The 21,082-nt window shown below is 42.1% G+C and overlaps 1 protein-coding gene and 1 pseudogene across 1 annotated transcript in view; one reads left to right on the top strand and one right to left on the bottom strand.

The window, feature by feature from the left end:
• taf4b (TAF4B RNA polymerase II, TATA box binding protein (TBP)-associated factor) overlaps positions 1-4,057 on the top strand; it is a 28,460-nt gene extending 24,403 nt beyond the window's left edge. The window contains exon 16 of the mRNA XM_051377807.1: positions 1,715-4,057. Within this exon, the coding sequence (XP_051233767.1) occupies positions 1,715-1,840 (126 nt within the window). The 3' untranslated portion in view covers positions 1,841-4,057. The remainder of the gene's footprint in view (positions 1-1,714) is intronic.
• Positions 4,058-4,256: 199 nt separating this feature from the next.
• Positions 4,257-20,524, bottom strand: LOC127350800 (uncharacterized; annotated as a pseudogene).
• Between the last annotated feature and the right edge of the window lie 558 nt (positions 20,525-21,082).

Genomic DNA, 21,082 nt, shown 5'->3' with positions numbered 1-21,082 from the left:
CCTTAAGGATGAAGACAAAAAGACAGAAAGGGCATCACAGTAAAAAGTAGTAAATATAAAACATCAGGAATTAAAGCAATAAAAAATAAAAAGCAGCATGTTTCATGTTAGCACAGTTTGATAGAATGACTTCCTGTAAAGGCTAACGCAGACACAGGAAGCCTGCAGCTCACCACAGTCAGCATGTGTGAGACTGTTAGTTTAGCTCATTGAGTCTTTAATTCTCTGTGTGTTTAAGTCGCGGCCCTGCAGGCTGTAGGTTTAGAGACGAGGACGCTCTGTTAACTGCACACACTTCCCACTGCCTTTGAACTACATTACCCAGAGGAGCAGGCTGTCTGTCTCCCCTCTCTCTTTTTCCTCTCACAGCCACAGGGCTTCCTTTACCTCCTCACAGACTTAACCTCAGCTGGCACAGCACACACTGATGAGGACAGGAAGGAGGGTTGGTGGCAACAGTTTTTGGAGAGGAAGATCTTTTGAACATCTGTCTTTGTACAGCTATTCCTTAGCATGTGTTACTGCAGGAGCTCGGGCAGGGAACTACTAGGTCTAGGCTAGAAGTGCCGAGGCACAAAACTAAAACTACATAATCATTTTTATTTTTTAATCTCAATGTGTGACTTTAAAGTTACTCAAGGACTTATTAAGCATAATAGCTTAATGTCTTAACTCAGGGTCCTTTTAACCACATCTCACAATCTCCATCTGCCACGTTTAAGAGCAGAACTTCACTCACATGATCTCATATTGTTGTATATGGGTGGAGATTGTAACCTCTGTCTCTGTCCAGACTAAGTGTGAACCTATCGTGACCTCACCCATTGGTTTTGAAGTCTCGTATTTGCCATTTGGCCGCCGCCATAACAGATTGAGCCAGCGTGAGCCAGTGGAGGTGACATACTGCGAGTTGAGCTGCTCTCATTGGCTGCACAGTTTCAACTCATCTGTGGCAGGAAACAATGGTGGCTTGCCTGATCACACACAATCACATATTCCAGATAAACAGTACACTAAAACATGTTTGTGAAAGATTTGAGGAGAGAAATAGTCAACGCAGTAACAGAATCTGGATTCATATTTGATCAGCACTGCCTAGTTGGACAGTCTGATCTGAGTTTGGTGCGTTGAGCTGGACACAAGGTAGACCCGCCCTAAAGCATACCCTGCTTTATGGTCTATTTTACTTTAAATGGGACCATCATTTACTAAATGAAAAATGTCCATTATATATCGTCGTCCACTGACTCAATCAATTTTATATTCCATGTCTTACAATATAGCCAGTTTCAGCCATAAAGGATAGGTGTATTCTGTCAAACTACTCTTCCCAAGGTCAGTAACCAACTTTAAAACTAAAAATATCTGATATAGTAACAGTTGGCAAAAACTTTGGTTTGTAATGTTTGATTTGGGCTTGGGTTCTAAAATGGATGATTTTATATTGGAAAGTGTGAAAAATGTTCAAATTTGGAAATATTTTTCCAGTTTATCAATTTTATGTCTCTGCCTTATAACCAAGCAAATTGTATTGGAGTCAAACAGTCACTGTAAGATCTCAGGGCCTTCACTCAGCTGCTGGGTGTGTTTTGTGATGATGACCAGCTCACTGTAGAATATTGCTGACTTACATACAAATATCTGTGTGTGTGTGTGTGTGTGTGTGTGTGTGTGTGTGTGTGTGTGTGTGTGTGTGTGTGTGTGCATGTGTCAGGTGACTCTGCTGCCCAGACAGGGTGTTCAGAGAGTGACTCGGGTCATGCTGAGGGATCTGCTGGTGTGTATGGAGGAGGACCACTTCCTACGCCACTCTCTGACTCTCTACAAAGCGATGCTCTGACTACCTTACTGCTCCTACTGTTAATAACTGAATCGGTCCAGTAGTAATCTATAGTTTGTGCTCACAAGGTCCCAAGTTTTTGAATCTTTTCTTTTGACCTCCAAAAAATGTTTTTGCAGTTTGTTTCTATTATATCAAATATCTATTTATATGCTGTTTGGAGGATAGTGTTGGATCAGCAATGGGCTCTGAAAGCACTTATAGTTTTGGTTTTGATTATAAAGACAAGAGTAGAGAATACTGCTGTTGACTGAAAAGTATTGTTGAAAAGTGTACTAAATGTAGTTCAGTTGTCCGTTGAGTTTTTCATCACTTTGCTTGTTTATTGTTTGGCCATTAAAAAAAGTAGATTCGGTCACATCCTGACATTTCCTTTTCTTGGTTGTTTGTAGCCACAAATGCAGCGTGGCTCTGGGGGCGGTAATGCCAGTCTGTCGGCCCACCACTTTGTGCCAGAATGCAATGTCTCAACAATTACTGGATGAATTGCTATGAGATGTTGCACAAACATTCACATTCACTGCAGGATAAATTATTTAAACTTTGAAGATTGTGTGACTTTTCATCTAGCACCATCACTAGGGTCAAAAGTGGGTTAAATATTTTAAAAAAAATGTCTAATAAAAACTTCCAGACTTAAACACACATCTACCAGACAGTTTGAAGGAGGAGGATTCTCTTCTCACAGTATGACTTTAAAAACAGCTTTCAGTACAGTTATAGAGGCTGTCTGTTACTTTTTCCATCTCAATCATCTTGTAGATCGTACAATAGCTATGTTTACATGGAGCCTAATATTCTGATTATAAGTGGTTTAACACCTCAGTCAGAATAAACAGGCCCAAACCAATGAAACCTTAGTGGCTGCGTTCTTCCTGCACATGCCCTCTGTTTCGGGGTGTACGTTTCACTCCACTTCCAAAATATGGCTTAATATGCTTCCAAGCTGAACTGGACCTCTGTCGAGAGTTTGTGAACATTAAACTAAACTGAACATTATTGGACACCTACATGGTAGGAAAATGAAATTACAACCTATTAAAGAAGTCCAAGAAAAAATGAGCGAAGCTGGGACAGACCAAAGACTACAGATTACAAGGCTAAAATCATGGACTGTATGACTAAAAATGGCCGTAGTTTTCCTGACATCCCCTGATGTCCCTATTTCTAAAGAGCCGCTGTGAAGCTCAGTGTGGTCGGCTCTGGCTGTCACCATCTTGGCAGTCTTGACTCTACCGGCTCCCAGTTAATCCAAAAATGGGCAAAGAGGCGGAGCGTGGTTGAAAGAAGCCTGGTTACTAAAAACAGCCACCTGTGACTCAAAGCAGCTGTTCACTTAGTTATGCAAAAATGAAGTAAAGTTAAGTACATTTTTAAAGCTCCCTTGTCTTGCCAGTATTCAGCTCTTCTGCACTACCCAGCCAATTCATCCAGCAGGCCTCTGTATTCGTCCTCCTGTTGTCCTCTAATGCACCCCACAATGGCAGAGAACTCCTGCAGGTGGAGGGCTTTCGAGCTGAAGTAAGAGGTGTATATGGTAAACAGCCGGGGGGAGAGGAGTGTCCTTGGGGTCCACCGTATTGCTCATCACAGTTCCTCAGTCTCTCAAATTGCTGCCTGTCAGTCAGGTAATCCGTTAACCAGGAACCAAAGTGGAGTGTTCACCTGCATGGCCCTGAGCTTGTCTCCCAATGGCAGAAGCTATATGGAGGAATCAAAGAACAGCAGGTAAATGATAGTGTCAACTCCCTTGTTCTTCTTTAGGCAAACTGCAGGGGGGGTCTAGTGCTGGTCTAACCAGGGGCCGGAGCTGGGAGAGTTTCAGTCTCAAGGGTCTTCATCACATGGGATGTCACAGGTCTGTAGTAATGTAAGCCTTTGGGGACCAGGCATGACGTCTTCCTCAGGTTGAAGATGTGCTGCAGGACTCAAACAGGGACAAGGCTAGGAGTGGAGCATGAGGACTAATAATGAACAGCCTGTATCTTGGTTATGACTTATATTTTTTTTAATGGGATCCTCTGAAATGTTTTTAGTTGGTATGAAAATTTTACAATAATTATGCAAAACAAAGAAAATGTGATCTACAAATAAACAATGCTGGCTTCTGTTGTTGCTCCATGCTTCATCACGGGTGAAGCCCTATAAAACATATTTGGAAAATGAATCAATCGCGGATCTTCTGCCTCTATTTTTTTTTTAAAAACCGAACAAAGACAGACATTGTGCATCTATAATAAAGATATTGCATGCCAAAAATAAAATTACGGCTGAAATAAAGTTTTTTTTTTTTTTTCTCACTGGGAATTCTGTGCTTGTGTTCTAAATTCATACTTTACCAAATGCAAACATTTCAGATTTGCTCCAGGTAAACGTAACTGATGGTCTCTGCAAATACTACAAAACAATGCAACAATACATGCAAAAAAGGCTCATGCCTCATAATTTATACACAGCAACTTATACACAGCTGCATTCAACATATACAGTACATTACAACCAGCTGTTTTGACTGGAAAAAGATAGTTTTCAATATGATATTTGTAGGACTCTAGTTGGTGTAGCGCATTAAAGAAAATACAGAGCAGTCTCTCTTAGGCCTTTTCCACTTACAGGGAGCAGACTCCAGTCCAGTTTGCACACCTATAGTTTTGAACCATTCTGAGCATTTCTACCCAAAACAAACTGGTTCAAAACCAAAGTTCATTCTGAGCTGGAATTAAAAAAGGCTGGTTTTCCTTAGGAACTAACATGAATGTGTCATAATCTACTGGTCATTGTGCATTGTCCTGTTTATGGACAAAGCCTATCTGTGAACTCTATTTCCTGTATAATACTTCAGATGACCTCTGAACTATGCCATCTGTCATTGTCTTCCAAAACATAAAACTGTCCCTATCAGCATGCTGTCTTTCGTCTTGAGTGGACAGTTTCAGAAAAGTCCAACATCAGCATCGAACTGTCAGTGCTTTTTGATTTACAAACAAACAAAATGATATCTTGAGAGGAAATTCTTACACATACAAAATGTATGAGTATCCAGTTGTCAGTTTAAAATACATTGCCATTAAAACGTTTAAACTGTATAAAAACCCGTGTGAAAGCCATGCAGTCAGATTATGAGCCACTAGCCAGCTGCCAAGAATAGCTTCAGGAGTCCATTTGTGGTTTTGTCCTATTCTGTAACTATCAGCATGATGTGAAAGTTCATGCATTGTATGTGTGCACATGGCAAACTGTCCAGCCTCAGCATGTGGACCATGAGACCATGGTGGAGAGGACTAATGGTAGGGTTGGACAATATGACATATATATCTCATTGAACAACAGAAGTGTGTCAACTGCCATACGGTTCATACTGTAGCAGCTCTCCTTTAATATCTCAGCGGGTATTAGGCCAATGTGGGCAAACGAAGCGGGACTGTTCTATGGCAGTACCGATTTACAGACTTTTTGCATCAATGTGATGAAAGTACCTTGATTTAATTCATTGGATTAGCCAGATCTTAGCATCTGGTTATGTTCTCTATCAATGGTTCCTCAATTGAATTTCCAGGAAATATACTATACCAAAATATAAAATTACATGTACCATGATAAAAGATTGTATCCCTAAAGCACACCCCTAGCCTCCATTTCATATAAATAGAAATGCTAATGCTAGTGTACCTCAAATGGGAAATCACATTTTCCATGAGCCTGTCCCTGCACTGACTGATCTATATTCATACTGTAATGATACTACTGTCGGAAATGAATGTATCAAAGAGAACATCTTTCATTCTAAAGTGAATCTGTTGAAATGTCAAATCTGTCCAAACACTTGCACGGAGCAGTTGCTAATATGTGTGCAAAAAATGGACTTCCGTGGTTTCCTTCGAGTTCAGTCCATGACTTCCTGTTTTATCCGGTTGAGCGTGGGGGGCTGTCGGCTGCCTCGGCCCTCCCTCTGTAGAATGTATTCACTAAACTGGGAAGAGTCCACTCCGCCACCGCATGAGCATGTGATCCAGAACCCTCTCTGCTGTAAGCGCTCCAACACCTGCAGTGGCACACAAACCAAACAACAGCCATACGGATGAGATTTGACGAAGAGTATGAAGTTGCATTTTTTAGTGTTGCTTTCAAAGCTTTAGTGTGTAACACTGAGGAGGATCTATTGTCAGAAGTGGAATATAATATTCATAGGTATGTTTTCATTAGTGTACAATCACCTGAGATAACTTCATTCTACACACTGGAGCTTTTTTAAATGTGTTTTGGTGAAAAAATAGTTTTGATCATGTTTAACAACTAAAAAACAAAACCCACATGGACCCAATGCCGATTTTCCTTCCTATTCTTTGTACTTCTTCTTCTTTGCCATTTCATTTCAAGTGTTATGGTACGTGACCCAAAATAGAATGGATAGTTTCGATTATTAGGTTTAATCAATGTGGAAGAAGAATTATCAGCCATTGATGAATGATATATCTCTCTGATTTACCCGTCACAGTCTGTGGTTCTTTTGTGTGTAAGCTTAACTGTGTTGCTAACAATAGCTGAGACACAGGCCCCGGGGCCCAGGGTCACTCTTCATTATCTCTAGGTAAAATCCATCCCACACTCAGCCTCTCTGGCCTGAAACATCGACTACTTCAGAAGTAGTCCATTAGTTCCTCTCTCCCCACCCTCCCTGCTGAAGTGAACGTGGTGACATTATCTCTGTTTGCCCTCAGGAGTCCTCTGTTCCTCTATACTGCGTCTGTCTGAATGAAATTTCCCCTGACACAAAGACAGACAGACATACAGTAATGAAATGTGTCAGCCATCAATTTATCTCCACACAAGAAGGTTATTGGCTGATTGTAAACACTTCCAGAGCTATTTGACTGAATATTGACTGTTAATTAATAATAATTATAATTCGAGCATTTGATGGCTGGTGAGGGCGGGGCCAAGGAGAGAGAGTCCCAATATATTAAAACAACAGTTCTGGAGATTTCTTTCAACCGATCTCAAAAGTACTTTGTGGTAGATATAAACTACAACTCCCAAGGTGCATTTTGGCACATCCATACACTGAGCTTCAAATTCTATGTATTGTGCACCGATAGCTTTGTGTGGAAGCTAAAGATTAAATCTTAAATCAGTTTACTGTTCACTCAACAAAACATTTTGACTTTTAATCTGATCTGCACCTCTGACTGTCCTCCATTGCAATGGCAGCTGAGGCTCATGGGTCTTGTAGTATTTAGGACCATTCCCCATGCCAAAATTACAGATAAAACCTGATTTCCCAGATACAAGGTTGAAATACATCTAAAGGACCAGTGTGCAGGGTTTAGTGGCATCTAGTGGTGTAGTTGCAGATTGCAACCATTTACTGCTCATCTTCCAAGCGTGAAGGAGAAACATCCATGCTAACCTCTTTAGCAGCTGCCATTGTTGTTTAATGAACAGTGTCTTCTCGCTGCGTCACAAGTAGCAGCCCACCCCCGTAGCTGCCAGTACTTCCTCAACAACTGTAGTTCAAACACAAAGACTGAAGCCTGGCGAGACGGATTCTCATGTCATTTTGTGATTTTGTGAGTCCAGCTGTCTCACAAAGTTACAAAGCGTCAGGCTTACTTTTGAACCGTAATAAATTAGAGCTGTTCCCTGTACATGACTGCCCCCTAGAGCATTATTTGGTATCCCTGTAAAATCAGAAGTGAAATATTTAGGACTCTGCCCAAGATGGAAAGCTTATTGAGGTATTTATCTGGTTTACTCATTTACATTTGGAGAAATGAAGCACATTCTATTAAAAAGTAAACATGAGTTGGTGGACACCTCTGTGAGGAAGGTCCTATGTTTCTGCTGCCTCTTTGATGATATACTGCACACTTCAGCTAACTGCTAGGCTAATGCACTCAGGCTGCACAGAAGATAGGGACAGTGGTGCTAAAAGATGAAAACCTGATCCTGAGAAAGCAGGTCAGTCACTGTCTTATTGGTACGGAAGCCCATACAATGTGACTGTAGATGAGATTCTGTAAATCATTATAATGACAAACGTTTTCAAAATTATGACTAAGGTGCTAAGTCATTATATTGTCATACTGACTAACAGAATCCTTTTTTGTTTCGTCACCTTGGCGGAAATGGGCTTCTATAGATTGGTGTTGAAGGGTTTGAACTTTGAACCCAGAGTGTGTTTTGTACCTGGATGGAGTTGAGGTGGCAGTAGCCATTGAGCGGGAAGCGAATGATGTGTGTGGAGTCCTGGTTCCAGCTGGCATTCAGGGAACTGGACATGACTTCTCTGACCTCAGGAAAAACCTCCTCGATCACGGCCCGGCAGGCACTTACACTGATCCTCTCGCCGAGGTCGGGCGCCACGTGAACCACGACACACTCGCATTCCAGACACACACCCCTGCACTCCCGCTCAGTCCTCCAGCGCTCCAGCTCGGCCTGCAGGGGAACCAGCTGGAAGAAGCTGGCCTCTTCATACAGCAGGGAGTATTCCTGCAAAAACACACACCACATACATGAAGACAGGGTCAGAGACAGACACACATGGACAGAAGAAGGAAAGACAGGCTCACATCCACACAAGGTCACACAAACAAAGCGTTGACATAGATAAACTGATAGTTATGAGTAACCCTTCTCATGTGACTTTAAATAAATTGCCAATGTGCCACCTTTATGCAAAACAGACTTGTTTGATTATTATTTCAACATATTGATCATTTGAGGATATAAATTGCTGAATTAGGCCTAATGCAGACATGTATACACACATTAATTAGGTCTTTACTTCAATGTGAGACAAACCTGTTTGATTTTAGTGCACCCAAAATATGATATGTACTAGGAATTCAGGGTTCCCACGCATCCTGGAAAACCTGAAAATGTAGAAACTAGTTTCCCACTCATGACCAAATATCCTGAAATAATGTTACCAGTGATACTGATTAAGGTTCATTAAGGCACGCTGGCTCACTGGAAAGGCTCTGCTACACTAAATGGAATGGAACCTTTGTTAGTATCATTTGTAACACCTGTGTTACCATTCTATTTCATATCAAAATGGCTGCTGTGAAAAAGGTGTATTCAGGAAGTGGAAAGATCGGCTGTGGAGCACACCACCCATGACTGACCGTTTGTGAGCAAGTGCTGTCCTGTATTGTCAAAAACAAAATCTGGAAAATGTCCTGGAAAGGTCCTGGAAAATCATTTCTTAAAAACAGTGGGAACCCTGGAATTGAGACAAGGTCTGAGCAGTAGCCAATGAGATTGTATGGTTGCTACCATAATACAGCAACAATCATATGATGAGTGCAGTCGGGCTGTTGAATGGGGATCATTTTTGGGTTTGGTTAAGTTTAACTGACATTATGCACAGCAATACACAGCATCTTTATATCTTTCTCTGCTCTGATTGGTTGTTTTCGTTCAGGCCCGGTGATGTAATATCATTAGGAGCACTAGGAGGAGCCAGAGGAACCTGATTTTGTGTACTACTGTCAGGATATAGTGGAAGTTTCAGAAAATATGACAAAAGTTATTTATAAAAAGTTACCTACTGCAGCTTTATTTGATACTATTATTTAATACTAATAACTATATAGAAAGTTACAGGAAAGAAAACCTTCCAAAACGTCTACACAACAACGTAACAAAAGCATGGTTAGTTAAAAGTTTTCTGCCCTTTGGCAAGGCATTGTTCAGTGACTGACAGTACAACATTGTGTGTACAGGGTGGTCTGAGTCATGAGGTACACTTTACTCTCTCAGTGTTTATTGGCTGTGATTTGGGACTGTTGGGACACGCTGCAGTGATAAACTGTGGTAGTACCTGATCAAAGCTCTAGACAGACACTCACTTTGAAGTCATCGGGGATGAGGAGTTTTGAAGTCCGGAGGAAGTTAAGTATGTAGCGGAACATGGGGCCATCCCGATCGATGAAGTAGTGCTGCTTTAGACTGTCCAGCACTATGGGCTCCGTTCCATCAAACAGACGACCGATCCTGACATAAACAATACAAAGACAGAGAGGCCTCTTCATCACATACTGAACAAATGTTTGGGGGGATGTCCTGTCTGCTGACTTTGCTGACAGATAAAAAAGTAATGAAAATGTGAGCCTATGCTTTAAAGAGGAAACCCACACTCGTTTTGGTGGGAGGAAAAACCAAGCAGCACCCTGACAAATGAAGCAGTTCCTCTAACGGCCTAACAGGCTGGCTCCAGAAGCAGGGGCGTTCCCAGAGGGATGAAACTTGATTGGCCAGTTATCTTATTCCACTCAGACTATCTTTTGGAGGCTGTAGTGGGCTCAGTTTTTAAGTCATATAAAACTAGATGACCTAATGCATCCATTGGTACTAGCCCGTCAGGAAAGATGCTAAATAATGCTCCAAAGTTAGGATACATTTTGGCGATGGGAAAACTGGCATGGCTTTTTTTAAAGGGATCCCTTGATGTCTGACCTTCAGATATTTGAATGAAATGGGTTCTATGGGTCTCTCCATTGCATACATTCCCGTTTTATGCTAATCCCATGCCGTTTTTGTACAAAAACCATGCAGTGTTCTGTTATTGCAGTTTTTGTTATTTATGTGGTATAAATGTGTTATTTTCACGAGCATAGTGTATTTGAATATTTTTGCATACTACAGTATAAACAGAATTGCATACTTCATGCCCACCTGCAGAAGTCAGTGCCCCTCTTGTGCCACCCCAACTTTACAGCAGAAATAAACATGTGTACAGCCTGGTACAAAAAAACCCCATACAGTTGTCATGAACATGGGGTGAATTTTTATACAACTCACCCATTTAAATTATATTAAAGCTTAAAGTTAAGCATAATTAAGGGCCTGCTCTTTGATTGGCAGGTGGGTGCCGTCACAGGTGGCTGGTTTCAGTAACCAGGCTTCATTCAGCCCACCTCAGCTCCACCCACACTCAGCCTCTTTGCCATTTTTGGATTAGCCGGGAGCCGGTGGAGTTGGAGCTGAGCTTCACAACGGCTCATCAGAAACCTATGAGGGACGTCACAGAGACTACGCCCATTTTTTATTATACAGAGTATAGGAAAAACATAACTGCACTGACCTCTAAAGGTCTTGTGGTCAGCTGGGTCTGTTGTGCAGTGATGTTACATAGTGCTACTGTGCAACGCTGAATTAGACCATAAACAGGAAAAAGCAAAGATGTCTCCTCGTGAGCTGCAGTGTGTTTAATTCTTGGTTTACTTTTTAGATAAAACCACTGAAAAAGAAAAGTAAAGACGTGTCACCAAACTGAATGACTAAGGTTTGCTAACATTTGCTAGCATTTGTCACCTTAATAAAACATGAGTGTTTGGAACTTAGCAGGTTTATAACTGAATGAATTCAACCTTTTTTCTGTGAGAGGAAGAATATCTTATTTCCTTTTTCAAAGGTAATATAGTCTTGCTTTATTATACTTTATAAGATGTTGTCTGTGTTAAGATTAAGCCAGAATCCAGAATCAGCAGTGAGAAGCATTTTATATGAAAGCAAGGAGGTGGTTACGTTAAAAGCACTTAAATGAAAACAGTTACACAATCAGTACAACAGGGCAGACATGGTGAATGCCACTTGGCAGATTTTGAGTGCTCTGACAATCACCTCGATTATACTTGAGTTTTTAAAGCAACACAAGGGCGCTAACGGGTGATCCGCAGAGACCACTTCATCAGTCACTGCAGAGGCATCGGGGGCCAAAGGTAAAAAAAATAACTTGTGGGGTCAAGATGAACAGTGAGTAATGGGAACATCTACCAAACATTACCAAAACAAAATTGTATCAGCAAAGGGAAACAGAACAGAGCGACTGAAACTGCAGTTTTTTTAATCTATGTCGGTAAATTAAGGATTTATTTCCACCAAAGCAGAGTTGGTGATTGTTGGAACAGTGGAAAGACTAACAAAGACAGTTTCAGTGAGTTTTATTTTTCTTTCTGGCTACTTTGAATTAAGTTACAATGTTGTGATGATATGCGAGGTAAAATGATAGTTTTTGTCTATGGAGTCTGGTGGTGAGTCATAGTGATATTACGACTGTTTCTGGTCAAACCAAATGTCTCTCTCTGTAGAGATCCTTTCCATAATGCTGTCAGACACAGAAATAAGAACTTTTAAAGCACAGTCCTGCACGCTCCAATTTGGCAAACCTGCATCTGCCCGCACCCGCAAAGCTCAGAACCGGAACCGACCTGTTACCTGCAATTATCTCCAAGTCAAACCTATTGATATACATGATTAACCGTTTGGCTGAATCAATTAACCAACTGTTAAGCACTATGCTCAAACAATCTGATGTCCCTGCATACAATATTTGCAGCGGTTTGGCAGTCTGAGAGTTGTGTTATTGGAAACGTTTTTGTAAACTGCCGTAGGCCTTGTGCCCCTGCTGCAGCTGTATGTTTCCTCAGAGGATGCACGAGCTTGCGGCTTTCACAATAAAAGAAAATAATAATTGATAATATTTCACCGATTAAATTGTTAAAAAGATTGTCATTTTCACTTCTGATTTATCCAGAGAAAAACTACAAATATTCGCCCGCACCCTGCCTGCCTGCATTTAATGTATTCTTATTCTTACCTGTACCCGCAAATTTATATAAATATATTTTCTACCACTTACTCAACGTTTTTGAGGGTTAACCGTTGTACCCGACCCGGTGCAGGATGTGTTTTAGAGGATGCAATTTGATGGGTTTGTCCCCAAAGATTAGCTAACATTACATGGCAGCCACAGCAGCCTGTTTTTCGGCTATTTTCTCATCTAACTTGGTGAATTAAGGATTTCTTTCCACCAAACATGCATTGGTGATTGTTGGAAAGACTGTGAAAAGACAAACAAAGACGGTTTTGGTGAGTTTTAGTTTGTTTCTATCTGCTAGGTAAAAAGACTGTGGACAAGGTTCTGTAAATAGAGCCTGTTGGGCGTAGCGCCAATTGTTTTTATGTTCTATGTTCTAGTGTGACATCTAAAGTAAATTTCGTATATGTAACTTTAATGTATTTTAATAGAGGTTAAAGTTGGTAATTAATAGATAAATGAACAGATTGTATTATATTAAAGAATAAAGAATTATCTACAGGGCTCACCCATGACCACACAACATGAAAATCTTAATTTATATTTTAGAACATTTTCATATGAGATGAACTTTCAGGCATGGGGTTTAATCTTTCAAATGCCTGAATTTGTGTTTAAAGGAAAATGCATTTATTTTTGTAGTACAAATTAAGGGATCCCTTCGGTAATGTTATTTTTTACGTTTATACTTTAATAGGTTTGCCCTTAAAAATAACTTTGTTTTTGTCCAGGCCTGGTGGATTCTTGCAAATACCATTAGGAGCTCTAGGAGGAGCCAGATGAACCAGATTTTTTCACAGATTATCTGTCTCATGTACTACTGTCTGGATATAGTGAATTTTTATTATAAAAGAGTTCTCTACTGCAGCTTTAAGAACACTGTAAACCAGAGAACCCATTAAAACCTCATATTAATGTTCATTTATTTGCACCTGAAAGTATTTCAGGCCTCCTAATTGTAAAGCCAAATTCCAACCTTAACAACACTTTATTTTGATAGTTAATGGATTTGTTATTTTACTTTTATTTAAAATGAACATCCATATTAGGGGCAAGTGACATATCTCTACTTAATTTAATTCACTTTTTCAGTTCAGCTTTTGAAATTAAATCGTTTACTTTTCAGCTTACTACCAAACACCTTGAGCAATGTGTAAGGAATTGTTTTTTCATAGTGGATTTGTCTCTCTCACCGTGATTCGGGGTACTTGGTGAGGGTGCCCAGGCTGCTGGTATACATGTGTCCTCCTACATCGATGTGGACAGGGGCGTTGGTTTTGGTGAGCTTGGCCGGTGTGGGGATGCCGGCGGAGCCCAGAGGAGATGCAGGAGACACAGAGACCAGCTGCTGACTCGACATACTGCTGCTGCTGCTGTCCTGGGACACAAAACACACACGCAGCAGTGGTACTACCAGTATAAATGGTAAATGGTAAATGGACCTGTACTTGTATAGCACCTTTCTAGTCTTCCGACCACTCAAAGCGCTTTTACACTACGTGCCACATTCACCCTTTCACACACATTCACTCAGTGATGGCAAAGTCCATTGAACAGAAACTAACATTCATACACATTGACACACCGATGCACAGCATCGGGAGCAATTCGGGGTTCAGTATCTTGCTCAAGGATACTTCGACACGTGGGGGGAGTCGCCGGGGATCGAACCAACAACCAACCAACAACCTTCCGATCAGTGGACAACCCACTCTGCCTCTGAGCCACAGAAATAGTAGCATTATTAGTATTAGTGGAAAAGCTAATCAGGCATTTAAAAGACCAGTATGTAGGATTTAGTGGCACCTAAAGGTGAAGTTGTAGATTGCAACTGAATAAAGCTCAGCCTTTCCAGCATGTAGGAGAAACTGGCCTCGAAAGGTCCTAAAGTCAGTGTTTGGTTTGTCTGTTCTGGGTGGAAAGTTTCTCCGTGCTCATTGAAAATCTGATTTTAGGGGGCGGGGCCTACCAGCATGATTTATGACATCACAAATAGTTTGGAAGTCAGTCCTGGTCCAGTATGCAACTTGTACAGTGTGATGTAGAAACCTGAAGTGCAATTATTTGTGTAGTTTTTAATCATTTTGAAGGAACAGACAAATGATGTGTCATTCTATAGGGCATGGAAGAACATGTCCCTGTAGTCTCCTTTTCATTAACAAGATGTTGTGTTCTGTGTAGGAGACTCCTCACCTCTGATCTCTTAAATCTCCAAATAGACCACTGTCTTATAAATCTGCACTAATCAGTATCTTTATATTAACTACTACTGTATGTATACTGTGAAAGGTTTCACCCATAGTGCCAAACCCACAGGAAGGCTGCTGTTCTCCTCAGCTTTATGAAGCTTGCAGCACCTCATCATCTTTTTTTTGCTTTATGGTCCACAACTTGGTACTGTTTGGTTCAGTACCACTGCTTTTTTCAACCTAATATCCAGCAGCAGCAGCAGCAGCAGCAGCAGTATGCTGTTTTGGGGGGGGGAAGCTCATGGTAGATAGTGTAAGAGACTTGCTGGTGAACATAGTGGAGCATTTGGCAGCTAGAGACAGAGATTTTCTTCAGACTTTAATGGAGACCAAAACAGAGCCACCATCAACCACCACCTTTTCAGCTCTACAATGAGAGCAAATATGGATCTCACATATAGGGTCTCTGACATCAAAATAAAAGTAGTGTGGGATTATGGGAGTTGTGATCTTCACCACCGTTACCTGAATAAAATGACAGATTTTTCTGAGTTTGAAACATTTGGGATAATGTAAGCACACAACTCAACTACATATAGAACATAGCTGTAGAGTTTAGAGATATTTGAATGCAGAAATGTTACATATTACAGCCTAAATGTCTGCTCGATGTGTAAAGGGACAACTGTTTGCTGCATTTGTAAGAACTTTAAAAGGTCATATGTTAATGTTGAGTTTAGACTTTGTTCTGCTTGCCCCCGTGTGGCCAAAAAAAAAAAGATGAATGCAGCTCTATATGGCAAACATTCCAGAGGGCTTAATGCGCCCTGCTAATATATATATAGGTTATATATATGCCCGGCCTATGGGACTGCTGTTCCATTAATACAGTCTGTCAGGTAAGTGTCTCCAAGGCTACCTTTCCTCTGCAATGAGCCAATCACACTGTACACTCAGACATTCTGTGAGCTGGCAAAAGTTTTAGAGAAGTGCTTATGTTTTAAAATCATAGCCTCAGGGCAGCTGGATAATGCCAGAAGCCTGACAGGAAGCAAAGAAATACAAGGACAGCCTGTCAGGCACATAGATATGACTCTGCTCTGTCAGGGCACCAGTTATTCCAGATTGCCTTGCAGGCTACTTCACAATGCCAGGTGCCTGGCAAGAAGCAACGCATTAAGCTCAGAAAGAAGCAATTGGCAGCCTGGTAGGAGGCCGGAGTCTGACAGGTTGGGAACAAAGGTCCCCTGGGCTCTCACTCTGCTCTCTTCTACACTGTTGTGTTGTTTTCTTTAATTCTGTTCCAAACTGCTCTCTTCAAACCTGTTTAGTACTTTTTCTGTTCACTTCTAAGTCTTGCAAGGTCAGACCTAAATTTTACAAAAATCTGGCTGAGTGAGGACGTTTCTCAACCACCCTGAGCCATTTGCCCATCCAGCACAACCAGGAATTTATTGGTGAGTTCTGCCTTCCACAGCAGCTTTGTCATATACTGTATTGTCTCAGTAATGTGCCTATTTGAGGCTGAAACTATTTTATAAGAATAATTAGTATTCTTAACAATCCAGTGGGGAGAATTTATTTTGGTTTGTGATATTGTATACATTTTTTTAAATCTTTTGTTAAATTGAAACTCCCAACCACTAGAAAGCAGTGTTGTAAATAAAAATTGAGGTCTATAATGTTGGATGTTACAGGGACTGGAATAAATACAAATGCAGATTCCACTGTTCTGGTTGCAAAAAAAATAATATATATATATATATGAGGTAGTAGAACGAAGATGTAAAAAAACACTGATATAATATCACTTTGTAAAGTTTTTGGGGCGACCATATTAACAAACAGTTGCCTATTTACACAGCAGCAACCGTAACATTCATTTGGAGTGTTTCAATTCAATTCAATTCAATTCAGTTTTATTTGTATAGTGCCAATTCATAACAGAAGTTATCTCAGGACACTTTTCAAATAGAGCAGGTCTAGACCGAACTCCTTATAACATTATTTACAGAGACCCAACAGTACCACCATGAGCAAGACCTTGGCGACAAGGGCAAGGAAAAACTGCCTGTTAAAAGGCAGAAACCTAGGACAGATCCTCCGGCTCTAGGTGGGTGGTCATCTGTCTCGACCAGTTGGGGTGAAAGAGAGAGAGAGAGAGAGAGTGTTTGTGTGCATCTGATGAATACAAGTCCAAAATTGGGCTTACATTCATCATCTCCTTTTAGCTCTGATTTTGGTCTCCACTGACTGTCTCTTTAGTTGCTCAACGCTCCACTACGTTCACCAGCCAGTCTCTAACTGTGTCTGTCTGCTCAGCAGGTAGGGTACAGTGGCTTTATCAGAGCTTTTTCACTGAACTCTATGGATGACTGCACCTGCCAGAATCCAAATAAGTGACTCAATAAATAAATTGATATTCCATTAAATGCAGCAAAAATAATATTAAAATAAATGTAAGCATTCATTAATTCATTAAATACGACATAAACGGATATCTCTGTTTTAATTTGCTTATTTACTTAGCTTTGTATTCATTCCCCTATTTATTCACTTTCACATTTTATGTATGAATGAATAAGGAATAACCTTTTTAAATATATTTATTTATGTATTTTTTTCTGTATTATTTCCCTTTGCTTATTTCCCTAAACTGAAGCCAGTTTATTTCTGTGTTTTCTTTTTACATTTCTTCATGAATTTCTGCTTCATTATGCAAATGTCTTCCAATGTGCGTTATGCGGTAAACTTTTGGCCTAATGTTGACATAAAGCTTCAAGGGGCGGATCTACAGAAATATTCATGGGCTGTCCAGAGGGTGGCAGAAATTGATTTAATCACAATGACATTAAAATATTTGCATGGGGAAAAAAACCCCAAATGAAGATATTTGAACTCCAAAACATTATTGTGGCACATTAGTAAAACATCGAATAGAAATACCTAAAGGTGGCATTAGAAATCAGTACATTATTTTATTTCTAAATCTTCAGACATATACAGTCTTTTTTCACTGAACTATCATTTAGTCTAAAATGTGGCCACAACAAATCATTCAATTAATTTCCACTTTTTAACACTTTATATTTAAACTTAATGGATGTTAAATTATGTGTTAAATTTGGCAGCATTTGATACCAAACTGGGGTGGCCAGGTGTGGAAGCTGCCACCCCATGCACCCCCTCTAGATCCTCCCCTGCATGAGAGCTGTGAAAGTGCACTAAAACAAAGGGGCATAACCAGTAAGGCCCACTGTAGAGCGGAGGGGAACTGGTGAGTTGGGTGAACATTCTCAACTACTAGAGACACTTTTCACTTTACACTGTTGACATAAAAATATCTATTAGCTTTAAAGTTATTGCACTAGTTTAAAATCTGTAGGGGATTATAACATATTAATAATAAAAGTTAGGAAAAAATCCCTGCCAAAAAATAAATAAAATAAGGATATATATAATCACATGCACATAGGGAAAATGTCAAAAATAGTAATCATCAATAATTGTTGTCAGGAAATATCAGCTGTTCTAATACTGCAGTAACCTAATGCACAAATTCAAACAAATATCAATGTTACTTTAAAAAAATCATCAGTTTCAGAAGCTATTTCATCTCTGTAATCAATGCTGTCACTGAACAACACTCGGCTGTCACTGTAATGGAGCTGTTAGATGTGTTTAAAGAATGGGCACTATGTGTTCATACAGTGTGGGGCTAGTATTTCATTTATTACTCTTATTACTCTTTTTGTATGTAAAATGTATTAGTAATTAGTTACACTACTAGCTACTGGGAAGAGTGATATTATTTATGTGATATTATTACTAGTAATGGCTCACTGCCCATCACTGTACAGGACCGTTTCCGGTGCCTGCGGCGGATTTTACGCACAGACTGCTGAGGATGAGAAACGATCACACGGCCTGTGTTACCTGTGTGGGCACGGCGACGGGTGACCGGGCGGCGGGCTGTGTGTGAATGTGGGTCTCCTTCGCCCTCGCGGGCACCGACTCGCTCTCGTTCCGCTCCACAGGCGACTCCGCGCGTGTCCCGGGGCGCACGCAAAGCTTCTTGGCGTAAGGAGCCTCCGGGTGGTCCTCGGCGCGGGCTCTGCTCGCTGTTGTTGTTGTTGTTGTTGTTGCTGCTGATGTTGTTGCTGATGTGTTTATTGTTGCTGTCGGCTTCACATCCGCAGCGTCGGTTACCCGGCGGAGGTACGGGATCACGAGCTGGAGGCGGGACTGCGTGTGACCGTTGACCGTTTCCGAGGCAACGTAAAGCGTCGTTGTCGGCCTGGAGCCCGTGGCGCCCACGATGCTGTTGAGCGTTGCTATGGAGACGGCACCGATGCAGTGGTTGGTGTAGGTCTTGGAGAGCTTGGCAGCGCGCGACAACATCTGCATCCTCGTGCCCAACAGGTTCTTACCAATGGCTTTGTTCTCGTACCACGTCACATCGCTCGCGCAGCAGTGGTCCCGGGGCCGCTGGAAGAACGCCCTGCACAGGGGGTTCCGTTTGGACACGTACCGGACGAAGCTGGCGTACGGACACTGCTCCGTGCCCGTCTCGTACATCCGCGGCAAGGTGTCCTCGTCTGCGTCCGGACGCCTTCTTGGTCCAGGCGGCGGAGCGTGACTTGTGGTACGGTCCGAGAGCTTTAAAATACACAAACTTTCTCCCGTCCTCGTCCACGGCCAGGCCGAACGAGTCCTCCTCCAGCTCCCGTTGGTTCTCCCGGCCCCTGGTGCAGAAATACATACAGGTCTCGAACCAGACTTTGTTGAGCAGCCCGAACGGCGTGTCGGTGTTGAACACAGAGGACTCGTACAGCTTCCGCAGGTCCGAGCGCGTGATGGCTTGTTTCTGGACCACGGGACCGGCACCTTGCTCCTCCAGCCTCCGTATGACCGCAGCCAGGGTCAGGTTGGCGCTGCGCAGCTCTGGGTCTTTGGTGAGGTCCAAGGTGCGGCAGTAGGGCGGCTCGTTCAGGTACCGGTTCAGTGAGCTCCGGATGCTGATGAGGGACGACTTGCTGTACAACTGTCCACTTTTGGAGCGCGCTTCCGCGTAAAAGGAGCGCAGCACAGCGCAGAGCGCCTCCTTGTCCAGAGTTTCAAAGTCTGGACTTTGGGCTTTCTCACTGAGGTACTCCCTGAAGATCCTCACCGCGTACCGGGTGGCCAGGCGGGTGTTCTCGCTCAGCCTGTTCCGCTCTGAGCGCTGGAGGTCTCCCTCCAGGTGAGACTCCAGCCCAGCGGGGATGCTGCTGCCGAAGGGGTCCGCCTCTCCCTCCTCCTCTCCTCGGTCCATACTCCGCATAACGACCGCTTGTGTCTCCGCGGCAGAACCGCTGGAGTCCAGCACTGTGCTCCCTGACTCCCACTCCAGCTCCTCGCCATCCCTATCGGACTCCTCGTCCTCCTCCTCCCCGGTGATCTGGACCTCCTGGATCTCATCTTCATCCTCCTCCTCGTTGTCCTCCTCCCTGCTCCTCTCGGGGCAGCTCATCTGCTCCTGCTCCGTGTCTCCGCTGGCAGGCATTCTCGCCATATTGCGGTCTGTGAAGCAGTCCTCCGGCAGCGCGCATGCGCTATATTGGACCGCAGCGCTGAAAGCCTTTTGTGTTTAAGTGACCTTCAGCCGTGCACGCGCTTTTTTAAGGTAGAGAGCGAGCGCAACGGGAGGGTACATTTGGAAGCGCGCTCCCCGGCAGAGAGGCTGCAGTATTGGACTGCATATTGGACCAGCAGCGGGAACAGGGGGATGTGGTGGAGAGCAGGACTGCAGGAGTGTGACCTCCAGTATCAGCACGAGCCAAACAAACACCAACAGCTTCACTTCTACATCACTTTGGCACGTGATGAGTGAATGTGTAGTTAAGACTGTCAGCGAGGAAACAGGAGTTCAGGTAGATTCATTACTGTGTACGGTAAAAGAGACACAAGGTGAGGAAGAGTACATGCAGGCATTATTGCACATCACACACACACACACACACACACACACACAATCAAATCTAGTTACAGAATGTTTCCTCCTGTTTTGCCTGTTGGAAGAGTTAGATGTATACATGTAGATAGATAGATATTTTATGTGTTTAAGTTTATGCTGCACAGGTTGGTTATTTGTTTCCATAAATAGTACTATAACTTATGCTCAGGCTCGGGAGGGTTACTTTAAAAATGCAATCGATACAATTGCTGCCAAAAATTGTAGTCAGTAGCCTATTCCAAGTACAATATCAAAGTAATGTAACATCATTACTTTCCCTTTACCTCAACACCAAATATGCAAATAAAGACAAGAGAAAATATCAGTAAGATGACTTTTACATATTTTATAAGACAACAGAACAACGTCACCTTAGAAAAGAACATTAAACCAAGTGTAACGCTGGTTACTCTTAGCGTTAACTATAACTTGATAGTTACTATATTAACTAC

Source organism: Dicentrarchus labrax, unplaced genomic scaffold (assembly GCF_905237075.1).
Source record: "Dicentrarchus labrax unplaced genomic scaffold, dlabrax2021, whole genome shotgun sequence".
NCBI classification, from domain to species: domain Eukaryota; kingdom Metazoa; phylum Chordata; class Actinopteri; family Moronidae; genus Dicentrarchus; species Dicentrarchus labrax.
The sequence above is the reverse complement of the archived record's forward strand: the minus strand, read 5'-3'. Positions and strand labels throughout refer to the sequence as shown.